This window comes from Epinephelus fuscoguttatus, linkage group LG1, assembly GCF_011397635.1.
Source record: "Epinephelus fuscoguttatus linkage group LG1, E.fuscoguttatus.final_Chr_v1".
Classification (NCBI taxonomy): Eukaryota; Metazoa; Chordata; class Actinopteri; order Perciformes; family Serranidae; genus Epinephelus; species Epinephelus fuscoguttatus.
The window spans coordinates 19,998,131-20,023,886 of record NC_064752.1 but is presented as its reverse complement, the minus strand read 5'-3'; the positions used below and the strand labels follow the sequence as shown (position 1 = coordinate 20,023,886).

General features: G+C 38.3%; 1 protein-coding gene across 1 annotated transcript in view; it reads right to left on the bottom strand.

Annotated features, from left to right (window-relative positions):
- Nucleotides 1–18,894, bottom strand: part of myg1 (myg1 exonuclease) — a 40,159-nt gene extending 21,265 nt beyond the window's left edge. The window contains exons 1-4 of the mRNA XM_049589070.1: nt 18,558–18,894; nt 15,896–16,008; nt 5,453–5,612; nt 3,728–3,877 (exon numbers count right to left, since the gene is read on the bottom strand). Coding sequence (XP_049445027.1) covers nt 3,728–3,877; nt 5,453–5,612; nt 15,896–16,008; nt 18,558–18,839 — 705 coding nt within the window. The 5' untranslated portion in view covers nt 18,840–18,894. The remainder of the gene's footprint in view (nt 1–3,727; nt 3,878–5,452; nt 5,613–15,895; nt 16,009–18,557) is intronic.
- Nucleotides 18,895–25,756: the final 6,862 nt, after the last annotated feature.

Below are 25,756 nucleotides of genomic sequence, written 5' to 3'. Positions count from 1 at the left end.
CACACAAGGCCATTTCTGGGCCTCTGTTGTTTCTGTACGGCTCCAAAAACACTGTCTCAACAACAACTACACTAAATTGCACCTGTCGTGTTGACCACAACAGTCTTAACCTATCTTTTGTTTCACTGATGGTTACACATTGTGAGTGACTATCATTTAATGATGTTGCAAAATGCCCCTTTTTATCCTAGGGTCCTCCAGTTAAATATCAGGGTGTCAAAAACAAAAGGGAGTTCAAGATAGGGCTTAGTCCTGGTGCTAAATGACAGGTTATTGAGTAATCAACTAGAGAGGTTGCTTGAGCCGTCAATTAGATGTTGTTTTATTGTTGTATTTGACATTTTGTATTGTAACTTGGATTTTTAAGACTTTTTGACCCCAAAATCAAAAATACATATTTGTCCTCTTACCTGTAGTGCTATTTATCAGTCTAGACTGTTTTGATGAGTGAGTGGCAGATTGTTGATAATACCGGCTGTAGAGGTGTCTGCCTTCTCTTCAATATAATGGGACTAGATGGCACTCAGCTTGTGGTGCTCAAAGCACCAAAAAATACATTTAAAAACTAAACATCAATGTCTCTTTCCAGAAATCATGACCTGGTTACTTAAGATAATCCACAGACCTCGTTGTGAGCAAATTCACTTTGAGACAATTTTCTTACTACCGAACTACATCCACCAATAGGGTTGCCATATTTGATTTGTGAAAAACCGGGACATTTGACGTGTGACCCACGGCGTTAAATATAAAAATATACTATGTCAACAGTTGTAGGACTCCTTGTTGCCTCTCTTAACTCCATTTGTACTAACAAGCAGCCAAGCTGATCGCACTGAGCCGTCAGATACAGCTGTTGCTCTCCTCTCTGACCATTTATGGATATAAGCTTCACTAACTACACCTGACCATTAACTTAAGTAATAATAATTTATTAATGTATGAATAACATGCTAGTTTTATACCATGTCCATGACAAAAACAGGAGCACATAATCTCCATTCAGTCTTTAATGGGTTGAAGAGACTGGTTGCCATGGACACAAGACACACAGACTAAATACATCAGTGGCTGAAAAATAATTAATCACCATGCTGCAAAACTTACAGAAACCTACGAACTGTTTGTGTCAGGTCATTTCAGAGCAATCTAGGCTTTTGATGCACACAGTGGTTTGTCAAAACGGACATTAGACATCTTAATCATCCCACCTGCAACACGAGATATGGGAGAAGCCTAACTATGACATAGGGGCTTTCGAAATAAAAAAAATCTCTGCACTCCAATGTGTCAGTTTTGAAGTGTAAAACCTCCACAGCGTGGTGGGGAATACAGTAGCCTACTAACTGCACAAAATAATGTGAAATGACTGGATAGCCTATCTACGACAGCGACAGCCCGTGCGGCAGTTGCTAGGTGATAAGGTAAACTTTTTTGAGTACAGGCATATGGCCAGTTGTCGCTGAGTTCTACTAATTTTTACCCCTTTACAGACACAGGACTGGATGTCTAAACGTAAAGAGAAAAAAACAGAACAGCAGTAGAAGAATTTTGTTTTATTTGGTACTCGGACATTTCAAATTAGACGTACATTTTCACAAAAAACAGTGACAATTTGTGTCCTGGGAAAGAAAACTCATTTTCCAGGGCAGGTGCTGAAAAAAGAGAACAATCTCAGGAAAACCATAAAGTGTGGCAACCCTACCTATAACCTCATCACCACGCAGAAGGAAGCGTGCATCTATTGTTAGCTTACCCAGCACCACTGAGCTAGCTAACATTACAGCTCAGTCGAGGATGACGCCAATAATGCTTATATATTTCGCAATGTCAGGAGCACGAGCCTCTTGTCCTAAGTAGATGCATGCTTCCTGCACTGTGATACGGTCAATGGGTGTAATGTGATGGGGAAAAATAGTTCCTACATGAAACTGCTCACAACAAGGTCTGTGGATTATCTTGAGTAACCAGGTCAGGATTTCTGGAAAGAGACACTGCTGTTGAGTTGTTGTTGTTTTTTGGCACAATAACCTGAGTGCCATCTACTTCCATTACATTGGAGAGAAGGCAGACATCTCTACAGTCAAAATCTCCGACACTCAGCATCTCACACTGAAACAATCTAGACTGATAACAGCTCTGCAGGTAAGAGGAAAAATATGTATTTTTGATGTTGGGGAGAACTGTCCCTCTAAGTTTATGTTTTTTGTTATCATCTATCTGTGCCTATGTTCAATATAATAGGGCTGAAACATTCAGGCAATTAAGCTTGAAAAATTCAATGAGCAGCTACTCACGCAACCACTTTGATAAATCAATGAATTGTTAGTGTCGCTTTTCAAGCGAAGACGTCAAACGTACCCAGTGTCATCCTCTCTAATGTGAGGATTTGTTGCTCTTCTTTCTCTTATGCAATAGTTTTTCTCTGTAAAAAAACAATGTATTTATATGTAACTTAAGTGTTTACTCATTTTACTTACATTCATACTTTGTAAAATGCATATGTTCACTTATTCAAATATAAAAAGATAGCAGGACAAGTTGATTATCTGGTAATTATTATTATATACCTTTACCATTATTTTGTGTGACAAAGTTAAAAGGTAATAACAATGGTATATTTAGAAAAGTTTAAGGTATAGGTTTATTGATATAAGGAACTGTCTGTTTCATTTCACTCGATGACTTAATGAGAAGGGATGAGACTTCATACGTTTATACTTCCTTCCACTTCTTTTTGGATGTGTACATCAAAGTATCTATTCATTATCAAGTGCTTTTACATTATACTTTTCATTATTTGGAAATATTATTTTATTTCTGTCTGTCTGCTTGTCTGTATTTTCATGTCTTTTTTTACATGTTAGGAATAAATATCAAATATGATTATCAAGAAATTAGTAACTCAGTGTTTGGACTGTTAGTAGGTCAGAAAAATGCAATTTGAATACGTCAGCTTGAGCTGCAGATATTATTTTTCATCGACCAAGCAAATAAGTGGGAAACTAATCTCAATATTAAATTCATGTTCACATTTTAACATGTTATACATTGGATTCAAGTAGTCTTGTAGCTCCACAAATAAATCAGCATTTAAAAATCGCCTCTTTGGATGTTTAATATATATACTGATCTGAGTAGAGCGATGTCCTTGGAATAATATGGTTGTGATTAAAGAATATCAACATGACAGTGTTATGTCATGTGTCTTATGTTTTTTCCTTGGACAGATAAAAAGTAACATACACACAGTAACAGACAGTGCCCACGAGTCATACTGTAGAAATCCAGGCAATTATAAAACACATGTGCACTGTATCCAAAGAGCACAGCCTTTGATGCTGCTGTTAAGTATCCCGCTGTGATTCAGGATATCTTGATGTATACTGTATCAAGAGGAAATTGTGTCATTGTTGTGAACACACACACACTCTCACATGCTCTCACACGTTCTCACATGTTCTCACACCTCCCTCTGATGAAATGTCTTGTGATGCTGCAAGGACAATTTATTTACAGTGACCCTCTCACTGAAGTCATTCGCTCTTTCTATTAAGACGACAGGACCCTTATATCTCCTCATAGGATCTTATGTCACAGATACAGGCCCACACACATTAGATGCAATCTGTGACCTTGAGTTTAAAAGACATGTAATATAAAAGCTGCATCAGACCAGTCTGTGTGCTAAGTGAAAGTGTACATTCACACTCATGCAATCCCTCACCTCGGTGTCCTGACTCTTGCTGTTCCAGCGTGGGTTCAGGTGGCCGACACGTGCGCTCAGCGTGGTGGAGACAGAGTAGCGGGCCTCCCCATCACACTGTGAAATGCCGTTGTCTACAGCATCCACCTCCTCCACGAAGTTCTCATACAGCTGCGAGGCATTAAAAGAGACATGTGACAGGGGAGGTTAGGAACCTGTAATGACATGGGAATTGGCTGTTTTATGTTCATGCTAATTTTGAAAAAGGACGAACTTGCAGTGAATCCCTTTTTCGAGCCAGGGAAGTTCAGAAAGACGGGACTTTCAGGAGAGAGCAATGTACTGGGATTACATTATTCTGATTGAAATCCATTTGGTCACAGTGTGTGGGCAGTTACTGAGGGCTAGAGTGCATGGCTAGGTCATAAAACCAAGAGGAGGAGACAAATTGCTGCGATTTTACAGTTAAATGGCAAAGCTCCAGGAAGATGTGGAAGAGGAGCAGAGAAGTGGAGACATATTTAGGGCTGAAAAGCCTCAGTGCATCGGAAGGCCAATCACCACACAGCTGACATTTTACAAGTGGCTTACGAGTGGAACTAAGTTTTGGGGCACAGATAGAGATTCAGTTTGTCTGAACTGGCTGAGGACGACACAAGCAGCATCCTAAAATAAATAAAGCCCCAGCCATGAGTAAAAGGATTACTCTGGGCTTAAAACAAACTGACACATCAAAAGGCCAATGATAATGTGAGTTAATGGTGCTAATATTTATGGTGACCTAAGATTTGGCTGGATTAATGTGCCTGGCCATCAAAATATTGTATGCGCTCAGGCCTGGAACAGGAACTTTGCCACATCTCTGTCCTCAGTATGTCTTCCTATTTATGCTCGGACTCTGCTGCCAACTGCTGAAGGCAAAATGTCACAAACTAAACTTTAACGTTAACATTTTGCATGTGCTTTACACTGTCACTGATGTCCCTCCTCCTCTTCCTCTTGCCCCTAATGACATTTTTTTGTTAAAATCGGCTCCCAGAAAACAACAGATTAGAGCCGAGGATTGTCAATCACATCAATAATTGTTTGTTAAATGCCGTCAAACTGGTTTCTGTAACTGAATTGTCTATTTCTCGCTTCAAATTATTTCAGAAACATTTTTTAGTGTACTTTTTAGCTGTAAAATGAGAAAGTTGGTCCAGCCAGTGGACAGCAGTTTCCAACATGGCAGCCAGGTCACAAATTTTCTCTTTTACAGCTAAACAGTACACTTAAATATGTTTCTAATAACATTTGAGGCGAGAAATAGTCAGCGCAGTAAACAGAATTTTAATTCATATGTTATCAGTGCTGCCTAGTTGAATTGTTTGACCGCAGTTCATAAGCAGTGACTGACATGATTGACAGCTGCATTAGAGACTCCTTGACTCTGATTGGTTGTTTATGTTTGCAGTACGACTATTAGAAGCCATTCAAGAAGGCAGAGGATTTTTTTCCCCTCTGTCTCATGTCTTAATGTGTGAATATAGTGACAATTTCAGCAAATATGACAAAAAGATATATTTATAAAGGTTAGAATATCTGAGTATTTAGTTCACCATGGTCAGAGGCTTCATGGTGTCTATTTTAAAACAGCCAAGGAGCAAGCAAAGTGCAGCGCACAGAGATAAGTGTCCTTTGATTCTTTTGTGATTCATGACGAAATCGACTTTGCCCGCTGTAAATCCGTCATCCTCTCCCTCTCACCTTATCGTAGAGCACCTCCAGCTGCTTGTCGCCCTCCTTCAGCTGCGTCAGCTGGGCCAGCAGCTGACGACCGAAGTGCAGGTAGACCAGGCCGGCTGAGCTGAGCTTGGTCACCCATGGCTTCTCTGGACACAGGCTGTGGAAGCTCTCTGCAAAGGTCCTGAACAAAGAGAGGGTATTATGTTAGCTGACTGCAACAGAAAAGCCTTTTAACAACAACACAATATTCTGTTCACAGTGGATGGAAAAGGTTGTAATGTAAAAACTGTCTAAAGCTTGCGCATGTATGATGTTTTGAAACAGATGCCAGCCCCACATATTAGCCTTTACTGTATGTAATTGGTGCATAATGCATAAGAGTGAGATTGTGCTGCTGCAGATGGTGTTAAAAGAAATAAAGATAAACAATAAGTAGTATACAGAATTGTGCCGTAACATAAAATCATTATAAATACATCGAGTAATTTGTTTTTCAATTGATCCATTAATCATGTAGTTTATAAAATGTCCTGTTTTATATCATTGTAAACTGAATATCTTTGGCTTACAGACTGTTGGTCTGACAAAGAAAGCAATTTGGAAACATCAGCTTGAGCTTTGGGGACACTTTGATAGATATTTTTAACTTTTTTTTTTTGACAAAGCCAACAATCAGTGACGGAAATAATTTAAAACATATTCCCTCCTTAACAAATTTAGTAGTGACAATAACATGCAGATAGTAGATTTGCTCATGTAAAAAAAAAATAATTTAGTCTAAGTATGAGCTGAGATGATTGGCATGTTTGCTGACAGCAGTATACTTGTATTGTCTACCATATCTCCAACATATAAAGGAAATATAAAACAGCTTATATTGTTGCTAAAAAAAGCGAAAACACTGTGTGGTCTGTAGGCAGACAATATCCAATCAATCAATACCAAAGCCAGTCAAGTAACTGAACACAGACTGACATCCAAAGCATCCAGGTTGTAAGTAAAAATCCTTTACTAATGGTTTTTAACATAAAGGAGTTTTACTGACAGTCAGAGTGCCTCAGATGCTTTTTAAACTGTAGACCTATACCATGGATTAACCATGGAAGTTAAGTAAGCTGGACAGTCACTGGGCCTCATGCAGGAAGCAATATACGAACAGATTTTCCCCAGTTTTTTGTTCATATCCACGTGATTTGTTCTGATTTCGTTCGTACTCACTGAATTCTGGGATTCACTAATGTTTTCAAATGTTTGCTCTTCTCTTAGGTAAGAGAAAATTTGAGTGGTCGGGAGCGCTCTTACAAAGATTAGAGAAAAACATTTAGTTTTCACAATCCACAAATTGTTTGTACGCTGCAAGGAAACACAATATTTTTTTTACATGTTCTGAGTAACATTTAAAAAAAAGAATGTATTTCATGTTATCAAATTTTGATTATATTTTAGAGCAATCATAATGATTTGATTATTGCATTTCAGGGCTGAGGAAATACTACTGTATTTGATAAATTGATCCCACTTACTGTAATTTCAGATACTGTACATCCCTCTACATTTACTCAAGTACTGGACCTAAGTACAAATCTGAGGTACTTTTACGTTACTTGAGTATTGTGATCTCGTGATACTTTCTACTTCTACTCCACTACACTTCAGATGATAATATTGTACTTCTTATTCCACTACAATAATTTCATAACTTTAGTTACCACTTTACAAATTAAGATTTTTGCTCACACACCATATGAAAATACACAAGTACAACTGAAATGATTAGTAGATTGATTAGAACATTAACTGTCAACTATTTTAATAATCATTTCAGTCATTTTCTAATGCAAATACATTTCAGGGTTCCAGCTGCTAAATATGAGAATCTACTGCCTTTAATTTAAAATATTTTCATTTATGAAATTGATTTACAGTTTTCTGCACTGAGTACTTTTACTTTTAATACTTAGATACATTTTCTTGATTGTACTTACATACTTTGACTCAAGCAACATTTTCAATGCAGTACTTTTAGTTTTAACAGGGTATTTTTACAGAGTGGTATTTGTACTTTTAGTAGTAACAATTACCGCTGCTTCTTACACAACATTTACATCATCACTAATGTTTTGCCATTCCTGGGTTTTTTTATTTTCTGTAACACCTGTACCGACTCTTCTTCTTCTTCTTCGTCTTCGTCTTCGTCTTCTTCTTCTTCTTCGTCTTCGTCTTCGTCTTCGTCTTCTTCTTCTTCTTCTTCTTCTTCTTCTTCTTCTTCTTCTTCTTCTTCTTCTTCTTCTTCTTCGGCATCTCTCCGATTCTTGGGCATGTGTGAGTATCAGCACACCTGCCCTTACATAGTGTTTAGGGGGTGTTACCTATGCTGAAAGGTTACTTATGAGCAAGTGGGATTCATCATTCAGCACACCCGAGTAAGAGCAAATCTGGATGGTTAAGACCATTTGGTGCATCTGGAGTCGACTTCTCTAATTTCAACTCTTAACCAAAAATTAAGAGAAAATATATAAAGGAAATTAAAGAGTTTGTTACTGCAACAGGCCTCTCGCTTCCTGTTCTTACATGACGACTTGACATATCCTTGAAGAGCACCTGATTTTTTACTATAAATTAATAAATTATATTCGTCTAAGCTTCAGAGTGACGTTGCATTGACCAGAAAGAGAGAGAGAAAGCATGCATGCGCTGGCATGTTAGTCAGCGTGAGCACACACGAATAAAAGCCACCGGAGGTCTCTTCTCAGCCACGTGCTGAGATGGGTGGGCTCCAGCGCCCAGCCACCGCTGGTCATTTAATTCAGGCTTAATTAGGATGCTTGGGCTGTGGCACAGCGGAAAACAGACCGTCAAATGAATGAGTGACATGCTAGGGAAGCAGGGGGTAATCACAGCCATTAAAGGACTAATTGGCCAAGCTGAGGCGTTTCTATGCTGATTACCAGGAGATGGGAGTGAATGAGCGAGAGGAAAATGACATGGAGAAATGGAGAATAGCTGAAAAAGAGAGAAGTCATCAAACTCAGTGTGAAGTTACACATGGTAAACTTGCCATACAGAACTACATTAATATATGTTAGTAAGAAAGAATATAAACCAAGAGTTGGAAATACTTTGGCAAGAATTAAGTATTACTGACTATGATTTCCATATTGCACCAGCTGCATCACTTCCTTATGCTTATAATAAACAATGGCTTTATTGCATCCTATTTACTGTGTGCACAAAATAAAGCTTCATGAATATATTTCTTACTTGAAGCCTCAGAGAAGCTATTCAAGCACTTTCTGAAAAAAAAAGTACTGGCAGGTAATTTCCTGTCATTCTGTGCACAGTAGTGCCTTAAAATGATAGGAAATTTGTGAAACTGTAAAAGAGCACAGTGTGGCCTTTCAAGCTTTGGAAGTCGACTTTTCAAAAGAATTGGCCTGATACAGCAACATTCTCTTAAATTTCTATATTTTCTCTTTAATTTTCCACCAAAAGAAAAACAAGAGAAGTCAACTCCAGATGCATCAAACGTTCTTAACCATCCAAATCCGCTCTCACTCAGGTGTTCTGAATGATGAATCCCACTTGATCTTAAGTAACCTTTAAGCATAGCTGACGCCCCTTAAACACTATATAAGAGCAGGTGTGGTGCTGTGTGTAAAGACTTTGGCACATGTGAACTGGAGAGACGCCACCGAAAAAGGCTGTAAGAACTTCTGCAGTAGTGACACTGATGTACTGTTAAATAAACATAACCAAAGTGAACATGTAATTTTCCAGAGGGTTAGTACTGGTGTTACAGGAAAAAATAACAATGAAGAGAATGAACAGAAAAGGCAAAGGATTTGTGATGCTGTCAATGTCATTTCAGCAGCAATGATGCAGAAGTATTCAGCAGCAATGACATCATGTTTGAGAAGCTGGAGCCATTAAATGTTTCTGCATTAAAATAATTGTGTGCAAAAAATCTTAATTCATAAAGTAACAAGTAACTTAAGTTATTAAATGATTGTAGTGGAGTAAAAAGTACAAAATTTCCATCTGAAATGTAGTGGAGTAGAAATGGAAAGTTGCAGAAAGTTTTTTATACTCAAATTGTCAAATTGTACGTGAGTAAATGTACTTAGTTAGTCCCTGCAAAGTCTTAGGGCTGCTGTGCATCTGTGCCTTCTTGGGGAAACAAAACTTTGTCTTGGGTGCATCGTACAATAGACAAACAAGAAAGGACAACAGAGGAGATACCTGCACACCAATGTAACTGGGCTAGAAAGCCACAAAAAGGTCCACAAGCTGGGATCAGTGCAAAAATAGTCTATTTATTTAAGACATCAGTGCACAAAAAATGATGCTCAGAGTGCAAAACTAAAGTAAAAACAGCAGTAAACGTTTCAGTCCTTGACTATCATCAGTGTTACTTAGTTAATCAGCAGCAAGACGCACAGTAAATGAAATTACAGTAATTAGGATCATTGGACCAAGTATAGTATGATTTCTTTAACCCTCAAATTTAATAGTTCAATCATTATAATGACTCTAAAACACAATAATCTCAATCTGATTATATAACATTCATGCATTTTTTTATGTTCCTAAAACTTATTTATTTGGACTAATAATTTGTGAACTGTGAAAGCATGTTTTTTTTTTTCTCATATCTTGGTAAAAGTGCCCTCGACCACATGTAGAACTGTCTCTTACCTAAGAGAAGAGCAAAAATAAGAAAACATTAGTGAATCCCAGAAATAGATTGGTACTGACAAAATGAGAACAAATAGTGGATAGTGGAAAAATGAGAGGAAATATGACCGTGATATGACAAAAAGGGTTTCATTGCTCCTGTCATAATGACCTTGGTTGGTATTATGTCATTCACTGAGAACACACTGACAATCGTCTGTGCTTCTACTGGTGCTTTCCTTCTTGCTGTAAACAAATAAAGGTCAGAGTGTTCTTGACCCCTTGTACTGTATCCTACTAATGACTGGCTCATCTCCAAACCATCTTTTTCCCCTTTGGTTTAAAAAGATTCAGACTAAGAATCTATTTATGTATTTTGAGATATTTCAACCAGGTTAGGAGCGTTCAGGGAATGTTCCTTTTTAATTCATTTAGATCTCACTGTGACCCTCGGTACTGCAGAGACGATCCAAATCACTTTATAGGAGTGCTTCAGAAAGTGTAATGGTCTCTGGCTCACTGCTGGTTTAACCCCTTCTTTTCTGGGAAAATGATTTTAGTAAGATTTGAGAACAAATTAATATTTGTAACTAAGTGCTGCAAGATTAGGGACGGCGCCAAATATGTTGTATCACATTTATAGGAGAGGAATTATCAAGGCCTGTGTTTATTTTTACAGTGACATATTGAGTTACATACAAGATATAAATTATCTTTACAGATGACACATAAAACTTTAATGTCAATTTAACTGGCATTAAAGTGGGTTTTTTTTGCATTACGAGAATAAAGCCAAAATATTGGGATTAAAGTTTATATGAATAAACCTGACATTTCGACAATTCAAGTCAAACTTTTGAAAGGATAAATCAAACTGCTAGCATTTGCCCATATGGCTGCCTCTACAAAATGCTTTGTGTGGGTGAATTGGTGAAATTGTACTTCAGAATCAGTTTAAAAAATAAGGCGATTTCTTTTCCTTTAGTGCATAAATATAGTGTGGTCATAAGTATCAGGATTTTGAAGAGATTGTGCCGAAAACTGTGTCTGTTCAGAAGGCGAAACCACGCAAATGTAGAAGAGGTGGCTGCATTTGTGCAAACTGAAATATCTGGCAATGGACAGATGCAAGGTTATCGATGGTTACACTGCCTGCAATCCAGAGGGGATATGTTGTATCACAAAATATGATGTGATGGACCAGAGGAGTTGATTTAATTCTCAACATTTAAACTTCATTCACAACAATACGACTTCATTCTTGTAATGCAAAATAAAAATAAAAAAATCCTCATCTCATTTTCTCCCCTTATGCCTGGCCTTAATACTCTCCCGTGTCTGTGGCCATGTTATCATGCATTACAGAATTTTGGTGAATTCAGGGGAAGTGGATGCCTGCTCCATCAGTGAATCCACACAGCCAGCAGCAGAAAACTTAAATTAAAAAAACACAAAACTGCATGAGAACAGCTTATCTACATTTCTCTGCTGATGGTAGGTGCTGCAAAATGCACAATGCATTCATCTCTGCTGTAAACTCATATTTGCTTACTTTTATTTCTTTCCTGAGTGGGAGCACTGAGTGCCGTTCTTACTGTGAGCAACCACAAACGCATTCCCTGCCAGATCTAATCCACTGTGCTTTATTAACCTTCAGTCAGTGTTTGGAGAACATTTCTCAGGCCTCCAACTCTTACAGGCATTTTATTCCCTGCTTAAGAAACTTAAGAAAATAAAAATGTCAAAGATAAAAGTTTTTCACCTTCTTCTTTTTGTTTTGAGGCATTAGTTTGAGGGGAAATCATTTGTAATCGCATATAGGATTGTCTGTTCCAAAGTTTAGATGAAAAACAAGCAAAGATGGCCTAATAACTGTCCATTAGGAAAGAGACGTCTGTAAATCACTGGATACATTTTTTTGTCCTATTAGGATGTGATGCATTCAATCTGATAACATTTTGAAAGCCTGAGCCACATAGTTAAATAATTTTATCAAATCATCATTTTACTTTTTATACTCTGGTGTCTCTGGTGCATCTCCTCTATGAGCCCAAAGATGTCAGTGATCTGGGTAATTTTACACCAAGGAAGTTGAACTCTTTTGGCTTCACGAGCCAACACTGTATGCAGTCTTTTCACACATCTATGGCGTCCATACAACCCTCTGACCCAACACAGATTGACACACACAGTTGTCGATCATGATATTACTCCCCCTTTTTATAGCATCAAATAACTAATAAAGACCACACTTATCAAAAAAATGAACATTTGAAAATGCATCAGTGTGATAAGAAACCATCTTTAAAAAAGTTTGACGTGTACTATAATTTTTTTCTTATTTGGGCCAGTGTCCCATCTGCTAACATGGAGGGGGCATCAGCCAGCCACTAGGGGGTGATCAAGATGTTTTGGCTTTACTTTTGAGGTGCTGTCATGCCATCCCTCTTTATATACACAGTGTGTTACAATACCCATGCTACCATACTATTTAGTATGCCAGAGAATGATTTATAGTATGTCAAATGCAGAATGCCAAAAATACCAGGATGTACATCCGGTTTTATTTTGTACTATGCAAGCCAGTATGCTTCTCTGGCTATTCTGACCCACACTCTAGGCAGCGGAAGATACGTCACATCGACTGAGCTGCAGCCACCTGACAGGTTTACAGCTTGTTGAAAGCTGATGGACAGCTCATGACAGTTTTCAGAAGCTGCGGAGACAGATGACAGCACATTCACCTGACTGATGAATCGTAAAAATAGGAATATTAATTGTTTAAGTAAACAAAATAATCATAAAGATTAGCAACAACCGAAGGACATAACTATGGAAATAACAATGACACATGAAACATGCAACGCATATGTAATTTCATTGTCATGAATATGTTAGAATCTACAATGTATGTCTCCACAGTAATGGATATGTAAGAAAGAGGGACAAAGTTCGGGGCGTTATGTTATGAGAAAGTAGTATGGCTGCATGTACTTTGTAAGGGCAGCTGCAATACAAACTAAACGTTAAAAGAAAAAGTACGTGATTTGGAACTCACCCACAGTCACTGTCCTGGAGTCTCAGTTGGTTGCTTAGCAACCTCATAGTGACAACAAGACTGCCAAGTATAGTAATGGTGAATTGGCCTTTTTACTCTTTGGTTCTGACAGGCTATGCTGTGTTAAACAGTGAGCTTCACAGGTGCTGATAGGCAGATTTAGTTGCCTTTGGATAGAGGTGTACATATGCTAAGCTAAGCTAGCAGGCTGCTGGTGCAAGCTTCATGTTAAACAGACCGATCTGACAGTGGTGTCAATCTCATCTAACTCTCGACAAAAAAAGCAAATAAGAGTATTTCCCAAAATGCCTAACTCCTCCTCCTATGTTTTAATTTCAGGCTCCTTCTTACTGTGATGTACTGATGCTGCTGTCAACTTCATCTGTGCACTGTTACTAATTTTAAATTAATATGAGGACTCCGATTGTTCTCCAACTTCCTCCAGCACCCGAGCCCACTTACATCCACGCCTGCCATCACAACCATCTTGCCTCCATCGGCGCGTGTGAGTGACAGCCACATTCTCCTGCGGCCCCTCGCGGTGTCGTGGCAGCCTCTGTGCCTCGTGAACCAGCAGCAGGGGAGCATTCAATTGAAGGAGCGCTAATTATCACTAACCACCTGCCAGGAAGAGAGCCCTGGCATATCTTTATCACCGTGGTCATAAAAGCTATCTCTGATTATCATCAGGACATTAAACTGACAAGACATCTGGAATAGGCTGATTACTCAACGTGATGAGACTATGAGTGAATGCAATCATTCGGAAGGAACTTTGGCAGGAAATTTAGCAGTAAACAGTGTGTGTTCCTGCTGGATTACTGAGGCGGATACTGATATTAATATCACAGTGTTTTAAAAATTTGACAATGATATATTAGCCTGTAAAATCTTTTTTTTGCATTAAAATATTATATAAGAATATTTTTTAGAAGAATCCCTTGCTTGTTACTAAGATATGTGCATTTTGCAGTTGAAAAATTTCTCATCTCTCTCGTGGATAAACTATGCAATGTTGTTTTCTGGTTTTAAATTTCTATGGCAATCAGTTACTGTACTAATCAAGCGGCAACTTAAGAGGCTGGAAAAGACGCCAATATGGAAGTGCCAAAAACTGCCGTTTGTCTAATGGCCACTTGAGGCTGGCTCCAAATCAGAGTAAATCTCCATAGATCCCCATTTTAAAATGCCCAACTTTACAGCTGAAATAAACATGTTTATAGCCTGGTACTAAAAACGGTTTGGGTCTCTATAGATAATTTCCCCTTCCTGACAACTGTACAGGGGTGAACTTCTATATAACTCAAGGGTTTACATTTTATAAGACCTAAAGTTATGCATATTTAAGGGAGGGGCCACGTGAGTGACAAGCAATGAGTCTATGAGTCAGATCCACCCCTCGCTCCTCCACAGCGTCAACCTTTTGTCCAAATACGGCTCCAAAAATCCACGATAGTGACCGGAGAAATGCCTAAGTCGAGGCTTCAAAACATCAGTCAACAAACCAATGGGTGACGTCACGGACGTAACAGTTTATGTTACTAATCTGCCAAATTTGTTGATTATTGAGCTGCAATGAAATACTAAAATCATTACTGATTAATCGGCCACTTAGTTTCTCAGTAGAGTAGTTGTTTTGCAAAAAATCTCAAAGCCCAAAGTGACATATTCTCAGGACAGCTACTACATATTGCTTTCATTATTGATTAATCTGACAATTATTTTCTTGTTAAATCATTTTGCCTACAAAAAATAAAATAGTTTTAAAAAATGCCCATTGTTTTCCAGTCTCTAAGGAGACTTCTTCACTTAGCTTTATTTGTCTGATCAATGGTCCAAAACCAAAAGATATTCCATTTAAAATGACTCTCATTTGCAAATGACTTTTTTTTGTTTGAAAATGTACCTGTACGACCAAATCAATTATCAAAATAGCTGCCACTAAACTTCCCATTGCTCCATTAACCAATTACACAAGTGTTTCAGCTACAACTGATAAAGATGTATCTGTTCTGAGCTTCAACTGGCCAATAATATCTCTGCTCTGATGAACACCAAGACAGTTGCTCTTTTTCATTTCAAACACTATGACAGGTTAAAACAGGAGAAGCCTGGGTGTAACTCAACAGATTCATTATGGTGGCTGGCTCGATGACATAACTAACTGGTACATTTAAATGGCTAAGCCGTCATTAATAATATTAGTTACCCTGTGCTTCACAGCTATGACATTTTAAAAATGGCTGACATGAAAGACACATATTTTACGATGCTTGGGTAGTTTTGCGTCAGTTAAAAAAAAAAAAAAAAGTTCATTTTTTTAACCAAATAAATGGTAAGTAATCAGAGTGAAAAAACAAACCTTACTCCAGCACTGATTCAAATGTATATTACACTGTTTATGCAAAGAATATAACATCACCGTCTTTGGTGGAAGTGGAGTACATGCTAGTCTAAAGTAAAACTTTCGGTAGGCATTAAACATTTCACTAAACTTCTCTGTGAGAAAGTAAGTTGTGTTGTATTAATTCAGTATTGATTCAAGAAGAAACACTGTATCACACTTTGCTTTATTAAAATAAACCCACAATGTGATTACCATGACAGGTGATGAACAATAACTATTAATATATTCCCCTGTCTTACTTCATAATATCCTAACATTTATTGAAGTCAAAAACTTAATTAACTCAGTCTCTTTGCTGCAGCTTACTGCAAAATTTGATTTGTACCTCTGATGATGGTCATAGCGATGCCTCTTTGGGTCAAACTCTCCCCCCACGTCCACAACGATGTCGCACTCTGCCAGCTGTGTCGGGTCCCTGGTCCGAATGATCTCCGCATCCTGTGCAATGAATAGAAAGTTTGTCAGATCTGCAATCATCTATAATCAGGCATCCAATTTCCAGGAAAGAAATGACATCTGGATTTTATGTATAGGCCTCATTTAGGTTTTCTGAACTGTTCAATCAAAGAGCCAAATGCATTTAAATGAATTCCACCAAGACCGTTAATTATGACAAGAGTGTGACCCTAATTGGACCCGCTGGAAGCAGGACTATAGCAGGGTTTGAGCTTGAACAGGCACAAATTGTAATTTTTGCTCACATGCACTGCCATTCAAAAGTTTGTAATCGCCTTGATTGGGTACAGAATGTTCCCAATCAAGCTTTACTGTACTGTACAGTAAGATGGCTGAGAGGACAACTCTATATTTATGAACAGATGTTATTATGTATGAAAGCTTTGCAAAAGAAGTTATGTTTTGTAAATAAAGAACAAAACGTTGTATGTTTCAACCAGACTGACAACTGAGAGAGCAGAGAGAGGCAAAGATCCCCCTGAGCAGCAGTTGCATAAGAAGAGAAGAAGTCCGCAGTCACTGGTAAAAGAAACTGGAAGCTTGGCATCAAAATGTGCACAGACTTAAAGGGGAACATAACAGGATCCTGTTTCAGTGTCAAGTGGACAGTAGTAACTTAAACAAGCTGGAATTTATAATAGTGTTGCTTTAGCGAAGCTATTCTTTAAACATAAAGAAACATAAAGTAAGTCTAGAGTTCACACTACTTGAATTGTATTAGGGAATATCTGTTAAACACAATCTAAACTAACAGTTTAAATCTATTCAATTTAACCATTGAGTAGACTGCAGGGGGCTGAAAGAAACTGGTTTACAAAACATTTAGAGCTTAAAAGCACAGTTACAACTTAATAATGATCTCAGGTCACATATGCTTTTTCCCAGACTGGAAAAGAAATTCACACTTACAGGGAAATGGTTACAACAGTCTTTACCCTTGTCATGCAACACAGTGGGGACATCCATTAAATGAAAGTTTTAATAATTTAATTCTTCTTTTACGGTCAAACCTATTCCAAATGTTGATAAAACAACTGATATCTGAATTGTACTGTCTTTATCTCTGTTAAAATAGCTATTTTTATTGAAGGAAATTAGAAAAAAAATCGATATAAAAACTGAAGCCAAATTTTTGAAGGGTGGTGTAAATTGTAGGGATGTACAATAATATCAGTACAACATCGGTATCGGACGATACTGGCTTTAAAATGAACTATTGGAATCACCCAACATTCTTTTTCTGATTTCACAGGATGAATAAATATTACATATACTGACAAGTATAAAGAATTGCATTTCAGGTCTCCATCATCACAATAAGAGTATATATGCATAATCTGATGTTAATTCCACAACAGAGGAGACTTGATGATCACTGAAATTAGGTGGGAAAAAAGTGGATATATCAATGCCAGTTTTGGTAACCGGCCAAATGAGTTGTTATATATCGGCATATTGGATATCAGCAAAGAAACAAATACCATGCATCCCTTGAAAATTGCATGTGGTTATGTTACATATGTAATTAAAGAGTCTTTTTCAAATATGAATAATAAACATCCTGTGATCATCATCTAGGCTACATCATTGTTATTCAAAAAACATCTGAAAAGGACTCTGATTTGCAAAGACTCTTAACACTTCATTGATTTATTTGTAATTTGTTTGTGTTTTTTTATGTGTTGGTGTTGTAAATTGTACATCTTTAACAATTTTGTAATACTTCTTAGTCTGAAACTCTTATTCATTTAAGCTATCTTCGTTTTTATCTTTTTCTTTTTATGCGATGAAGTGCCTTGATGCGTTAGGTATTTAACTTGCGAGGGAGATCAGACCAATAATTTCTCAATTCATTGTCTAGAAAAATAACTGTATCAACATATACAGTAATGGAAATCATTATATGAAATTACATATCCTGTGAGTGAGGACTGTATCATCCATTTGCATAGTGGTGTCTGACGTTTTTAGGTGGGGCTTAGTTTACATTTGAGACCGGGATTGTGCCATATATAAACACTGGGGAAATCTCAGTTATGCTGGATTGATGTTGTAATTCTGCTTATTAGTACAAAATGAAGGCATGTTCAGTTAATAAGTTACATTAAAATGTGTCTGTACCCCTAAAGGGGAATGTGGGAACATTTTTACAGCGGTGTAACGTTTGTGTTTATTTTATTGACCTTTTTCTGTGGCATTTTCTCCTAAAATGTATGATTACACTAAAATTATTATAAATCTATAATGTTATGATAGTCCTGTGAGCTCCATCATCTGTGCAACAGCACCCCCGTCTGGAGTCTTACAACATGACATGAGATGTGTGACAGAAACATAAAATAAAAATGTACTTAAAACTCAGCCAATGCAGACACAAGCATCATTTTTAAAGAGCGGTTTTAACAACAAGGGTTTAGAGTAAGTAACGTTATTAGCTACACAGACTGCACGTAAACAGCAGCAGTTAAGGGAACAATACAAATACACATATCATCTCTCTTTAACCCACAATGGCAGCACACTGAGCCTACCTTGTACTCGGGTAGCTGACGGAGAAAGAAACAGGCCAGAACTTCATCACAGTGGAAGGTTCCGTTGTGGGTTCCGATCTTTTTAACGGTCATGTTGTCCGTGCAGAGTCTCTTCGGTTCACTTGACATGTATCGTGGTGCTGTGACGTGCACGGAGAGTAAAACACTGCAGTTAGCCTGTGAAGTCAATAGTCGTAAAACACTTACTGGTTTGCTTAAGTTTATTAGAGATGTAACGTTAATTTTTGTTAATTTTTGTGCTACGACGTGAACGCGCCACATTCAAGCACAACTTGCTTTGCACGAGAGGCGCCGGGTGGCGGACGGATTTGACAGCCGGACCGGACCGGAAATGGTGCGTCCGTTTTGTGAACCGGTGAAACACGGGAAAATGTTGTTTTATTTTGTTTTCTTTTCTATTTAATTAATCTTATTTCAAATATAACAGTACATTGTAAATATATGAAATTATAAAAAAATAATATTTTATATAATAACGTCAAAAAAAAATCTCATTTTAACACCATATATGAAACAACAATATCAAGCTGTGAAAAGAGCTTAAATCGAAAAACTAATACAGACATTAAATTGTGTTGATTACATATCATTTTTATATTGTTAGTAGATTGTGATCCTGTATTAATATTCAGAAACAAGACCATACCTTCTAATATTGGTGACAGTCTATTAAAACGTAGATAAATCAATAGAGTTCAACCCGGGTTTCTGGGCCGCCCCTCCGTAAACGCAGAACACGCGCTGTGCGTAGGGCCTCACCTTCCATGGGGGTGCCACATTTTGCGCGAGGGGACGCATTTGCGCATATGCGCCACCGTGAGGCGCGCATAGAATCAGCTCGAGGAAGGAGAGAAGAGCCCTGTAATCTGACCGCACATGCGTAGCTGCAATGACGGGGTGAGAGCTGCAGCAGGTGAAGAGTTGTCCACATGTCGTCCAAAAGACATCACGAGTCAGGAGCGAGCAAGACGGGAAAAAAGGCAAAACGAGGAAGCTCGTGCTTCACTTGAAGGTGGGTATGTTGTTGAAATAAAACTTTGTGGCACAAACACCTAAGCTGCTACTCATTAGATAGGAATCTCTGTCTCCAGTCTCTGTATAGGCAGGAGAATTTTTTTTTCCAGCGGCCCTGATTAACATTTATTGAATGTCTTGTTAACACCCTATGCATTCACCTCTGATGAAAAGGAGTGGTAAAATGACCAGTTGGTGGTCGTATATATTGATAGGCTATAAACTTTAGCCAATATATTATATACTGGCTAAAGTTTATAGCAGGGCTGCCCCTGACCAAATTGGGGCCCTAAGCAAAATTTTATTCGGAGCCCTACTATAAAATGACCGTACAACAACATGCCATTTAACTTGACAACCTTTATTAGCAATAACAAATGTACTGTAGATACAGTAGTTTGGCTGTATGAGTCAAATAAAATAAAAAAAATCAACCTGAAATAAATATTAAATAAAAATAACTTCAAACTGAAATAAATAAACAAATCTGAGTCACAAATAGCCATCAATTACTGCTACTACTTCTACTAATATTAACAAAAAACTACTATTGCTATCTATTATTACATTATTATTATTATCATTATTGTTGTATTATTATTATCATTATTGTTGTATTATTATTATCATTATTGTATTATTATTATTATTATTATTGTAGTATTATTATTATTGTTGGTGTTATTATTATTATTATGTACAGATTACAGTCCTAAGAAAACATACTAATTCAGGATCAAACAGACTGATATTTCAAACTTTACATTCAAGTTTAGTTCCCTGTCAACAAATGCATCAGTTACACACTCAATTCAATCAGTATTTCTCTGTCTCCTCAAAAGCTGACTGTTATGAATTAAATTCACCAACAGATGGCGACATTTACCTCCATAAAAATAGTCAAAAACTTATGTTAACAGCATATATTGATAGGCTATAAACTTTAGCCAGTATATAATATATTGGCTAAAGTTTATAGCCTATCAATATATACGACCACCAACTGGTCATTTTACCACTTCTTTTCATCAGAGGTGAATGCATAGGGTGTTAACAAGACATTCAATAAATGATAATCAGGGCCGCTGGAAAAAAAAAATTCTCCTGCCTATACAGAGACTGGAGACAGAGATTCCTATCTAATGAGTAGCAGCTTAGGTGTTTGTGCCACAAAGTTTTATTTCAACAACATACCCACCTTCAAGTGAAGCACGAGCTTCCTCTTGTTTTGCCTTTTTTCCCGTCTTGCTCGCTCCTGACTCGTGATGTCTTTTGGACGACATGTGGACAACTCTTCACCTGCTGCAGCTCTCACCCCATCATTGCAGCTACGCATGTGCGGTCAGATTACAGGGCTCTTCTCTCCTTCCTCGAGCTGATTCTATGCGTGCCTCACGGTGGCGCATATGCGCATCCATTGCGCAAAATGTGGCCCCCCCCATGGAAGATGAGACCCTAGCACAGCGCGTGTTCTGCGTTAACGGAGGGGCGGCGCGGTGTGACGCTTGATTCTGTTTTATAACTCTCAGTTAATGTATATATTTGGCGCACATGCACGAGCATAATTTCCACTTCACATTTATTCCTAAATGGACGAAGACGCCCTGAACCAGCTTTCATATCAATTTGGCACCTGCTCCACCTGTCTGTATAGGCTACCTGTCTGCTGGCTCCATCTGTCAGTGAGACAAACATGAAAGACGTGCAGTTTAACCGATGAGGAGCGGTCATTACGCGCGACTATTACGCACAGTTGTGAGGTGCACAGATCTCACACTGTTTATAAACCAGTTTACCAGTTTAATTGCAGGAAATGTTTAGTTGTTAAGCCATTACTCAGAAGTATAGACATTCACTGTATATCCACTTTTCTACATGTGGCTGCTGCTGGCTTGAGTCTTGACTCTCTAGTTATCAATAACTTGCAATGCTGAGATAAATGTTTAAGGTTTCAAAATTATACATTGATATAATCTGATATTGAAATGTCAGACCAATGGAACATGTTCAGAGCCTCCTCACAGGCTCACACAAACGCAATCATAAGAATTATGTTTTGTTTTTTTTGTTTTTTTTTTCATGAATCTTACTGGGTGGGCAAGCTTTCAATCTGGGTGGGCACACCCATAGATCCGCCCCTGGTGTGGGATATACTACTACTAGGAATGGGAGGAGGGGACTAAATCTCTTAAGATTTAAATAGCACATTATTGCGCTATTATAATGAGCACCGCTTACATTGTGCTTTCAATAAATACTACTGCATTGTTCAACAATTATTAATTGTGTCTCAAATTATTCTAGGGGGGGACAGCTTTACTGAAGGGGGGGGGGCCATGTCCCCCTGTCCCCCCCGGAATTTACGCCCCGGTCTTTACAATTAAAAACATGCTCAGTAGTCCTCAGTCCGTCTCCCCTTTGCTCCATTCTAATCACCATGTGTGATTAGACAGGTGTGTGACCTCATGATGAGTCGCCACAAGCCATCAACTACCCCACTGTTGCCAGGGGACGCCTCACCACACCCCTGAGATGATGAAATACTTTGTTGGTAAGAAAATCTAGTAGTCTGTACTTGATGTATTTAATTTAAAATGTAAATTCACACTGTTAGACATGAAACTTCCCCTCGTTTGCATCAGAGATTTGCATTTTCCCAAATGTATAATCTGTTTTTGTCAAATGGCTCTAGCTGGTTGTTAAAACAAAACATGCAGTAACTGACTGTAGCGCTCTCTCAGTGATCAAAGTTAATTTGGCTTCCGCTTTCTTTCACCCTACAGAGAGGCTGGTGCACACCTGGAAGGAGGTGGGCCTGGATCTGAAGCCCCACTCGTCAGCAGAGTGCATGTTCTGCCAGCAGCCGCTGCACTTTGAGGTGATGAGTGAGTGCGAAAAGTCTTACTTCAGTGGCCTTAGCCACCTCATCTCAGCCTGCGCATAACACTACTGCTGGCTCGTGACGGCACATACATACTTATCATGTCATAGAATGTATTAATTATCTTTGATAAGTCCTCCTACACATATTATTTAAAGTATTCTATGTTCAGATGTGGGCGGCACGGTGGTGTGGTGGTTAGCACTCTCGCCTCACAGCAAGAGGGTTGCTGGTTCAATCCCGGGCATGGGAGCCCTTCTGTGTGGAGTTTGCATGTTCTCCCCGTGTCAGCGTGGGTTCACTCCGGCTTCCTCCCACAGTCCAAAGACATGCAGATTGGGGATTAGGTTAATTGATAACTCTAAATTGTCCGTAGGTGTGAATGTGAGTGTGAATGGTTGTTTGTCTCTATGTGTCAGCCCTGCGATAGTCTGGCGACCTGTACCCTGTCTCTCGCCTGATGTCAGCTGGGATAGGCTCCAGCCCCCCCGCGACCCTCAAGAGGATGAAGCGGTTAGAAGATGAATGAATGAATGTTCAGATGTTCTATATGCTCAGAATAAAATATGAAAGGGAAAGAGAGTTTGTTTGTGTCGCATTTCTTCTTTGCTGACTTGATAAGAAAAGAACAGATGAAAGGAGAAAATCCACTCCACACACATTAAACCTTTGTGTGTCAGGGCATCTGCAGCTCCTTAAAATGGCCCTGAACTCAGTATTATAAACGTTAGGCCTTAAAGATCATTAAATAGGTCATTAAATTTGAATTTGTTAGGTCTTAATTTTCTCAAACATTTTATCTAATTTCATTAATTTTTTTTAAAATCTTTTTGTCAACATGAGTCAGGCTCTTCTGTGTGAAGGTCTGCATTCCTGATGTTACAAATCGTTAAACCCACCACTGAGCCTAACCCTGACCTATTCTCCACACTTGGACTTAATTGTTGGCAACAAAGTAGATGAACCTAATTCACTAATAACTATTTTCCTACATAAAACCTATCTCCGCATAGGACCACATATACCCTTATACTTACCTGCAGTGCTTGGATAAGAAAATAATGATTTGTCCAAAAGTCAGTCATAAATTTGGTTAAGAATTATCTTGAAAGGTCTTTAAAAGCATTAAAATTAGGTGTGATACCTGTTGACATCCTCTACGAGCAACAGTTGTCTTATAGAGGTCCATACATAAAAACATTAATAAAACAAATCCAAATATGTGATTTAAATTGTCCTGCTGCTGGTAAAGGGTGAAGGTTTTGTTTCAAAATTGGGGGCACACATGAAATAGAGTTTGGGCAGGTCCCCTGCCAAAAAATGTGCATCAAACACTTAACTTCCTGCTTTCTGGTGGATTTTTATACACCAATTTTAATTTTTATACACCAATTTTAGCATTTTCGTGATGTAAATGTCTTTAATTTTGTCAAAATAAATGCTTGAAATCTGCGCCAGTACTGCTGGTTCAAAATGGGCTTATGATGCTATCTGAGCAGACTGTATTCACTGAATGAACTGACATGTCCGGTAACATTTGGTCACATGCTCCTGATGCTCAGAGGTAGAACGCTCACTGAACGCTCCCGTAAGGCTGCGAAAAACTGGGCCACAACAATTTGGCTCAGCAGATGAAAAGACTAAATCTTGGTGTTGGCAATTTTATTTTGACCCACTGGCCTACTTGTGCTTATAACAAAAATGTACAACATTGATTGTTTTCCCACCTGGTGCTGATAAACACCTGGAAATACACAATAAATCCTTCACATGGTACTTGATATGCTGTTGCTGCTGCAGATGATTGTTGATGGCTATTATTTGAACAAATACATATGAAATCTGATTTTTACATGCTTCATTTTCAGAAACAGACTTTTGGAGATTAACACATTAATCCAGGACAGATGAGGGGTCGATGATTTTACAGTTACTTGGACACACAAATAGAATAACAACTAAAATGCAACAGATGCAAATCAGGTGAAATCTTACACTATGTGATTCTCAGGGGGACCTACTAACCTACTGTCCCTGTAAATTCAGATGGCGATGACATAAACCTGGCTGTGAAACTCAAGGTGACCCAAATTCATGGTCACAATGGTTCACAACCGTTCATGCACACATCCTCCAGATCCACATAAGCCTCAGAGGCTATCATGGACGGCTCATATTCAGTGTGTTGATAGAGCTGCTGCACGTATTCAACTTTAATGTAATTTAAACCCGATGAATAAATATGAGTGTACATGGATCTAAACACAATCTTGCAAAAACACAGTTTATTCATTTCACTGTTTCCCAAGTGCAGGTGTTGTAAAAGCCGCTGTTGCTTCACAGGAGGCAGGGCTACACTGAAAATGGAAGTGAGAGACATTTATAGAGAGTTGATGTTGCCACTGCTTTGGGGGGGAGCAGAGGTAGAGGGAGGTGTGGCTCATGACACACTTTGGTTTGCTCTACAGGCAGTGCACAACAGTGAATCTAGCGGTGAAACGATTTCACTTATTGCCCCTTTAAATATTCAGAGTACTAATAGGCGGCGGGCTGAAGCCACGATTCCTTGAACTTAAACGATCCCTATCGGGGGAGGACCCAGATTTTTGTTGACAACTTCTTAAGTTTTCAATAAATCAAAAGAAAATTGTTGCCACCGGTACTTCTTGCACATTTTTATAGATCTGTAACTTTATCATGTTACCTTTTTTTCCGGCAAACAGAGCAGACAGCTACGTCCGGGGTACCACATGTATGACGTGATTGTAGTTATCATCCAATGGGATGCTTGGAAAAAAGGAAAAAAACTTGGAAAAATGGCGCTGCATGTAGAGCCATACATATATAACCTAATAAGTCTCTTGTATGTCTTCAATACGTGGTCTTTACACATTACGGACTTTTTTTAAACAGTCTGTGTAGGTACCATGCATATTTTCTCTGTGAGCTTTATACAAAATAAACATATCTGATTTCACAAATTTGAGGTCTGTTATCTTGCTTGGGAACTTCACCTGTCATTTATCTGTCAAAATGATGAAACATCATAAAAACGACCCTCCTCCCGCCACTAGATTAAACTTTGTTGCTATTTTTTTTATTTGTTTGCTAGCATTACATTAGCATAAGAAATGGAGTGCTGTATGCATATAATTCAGAAAGATGGACCAATCGCTCCTTTTACAGACACAGGATGGCAAAAATGTATTAAATCACTGTTTGAGTGGAAAGATTTAGGCACTGAAGAGAGTCTTATAGCTGAAGAGGCAGTGCGGAGATTTAA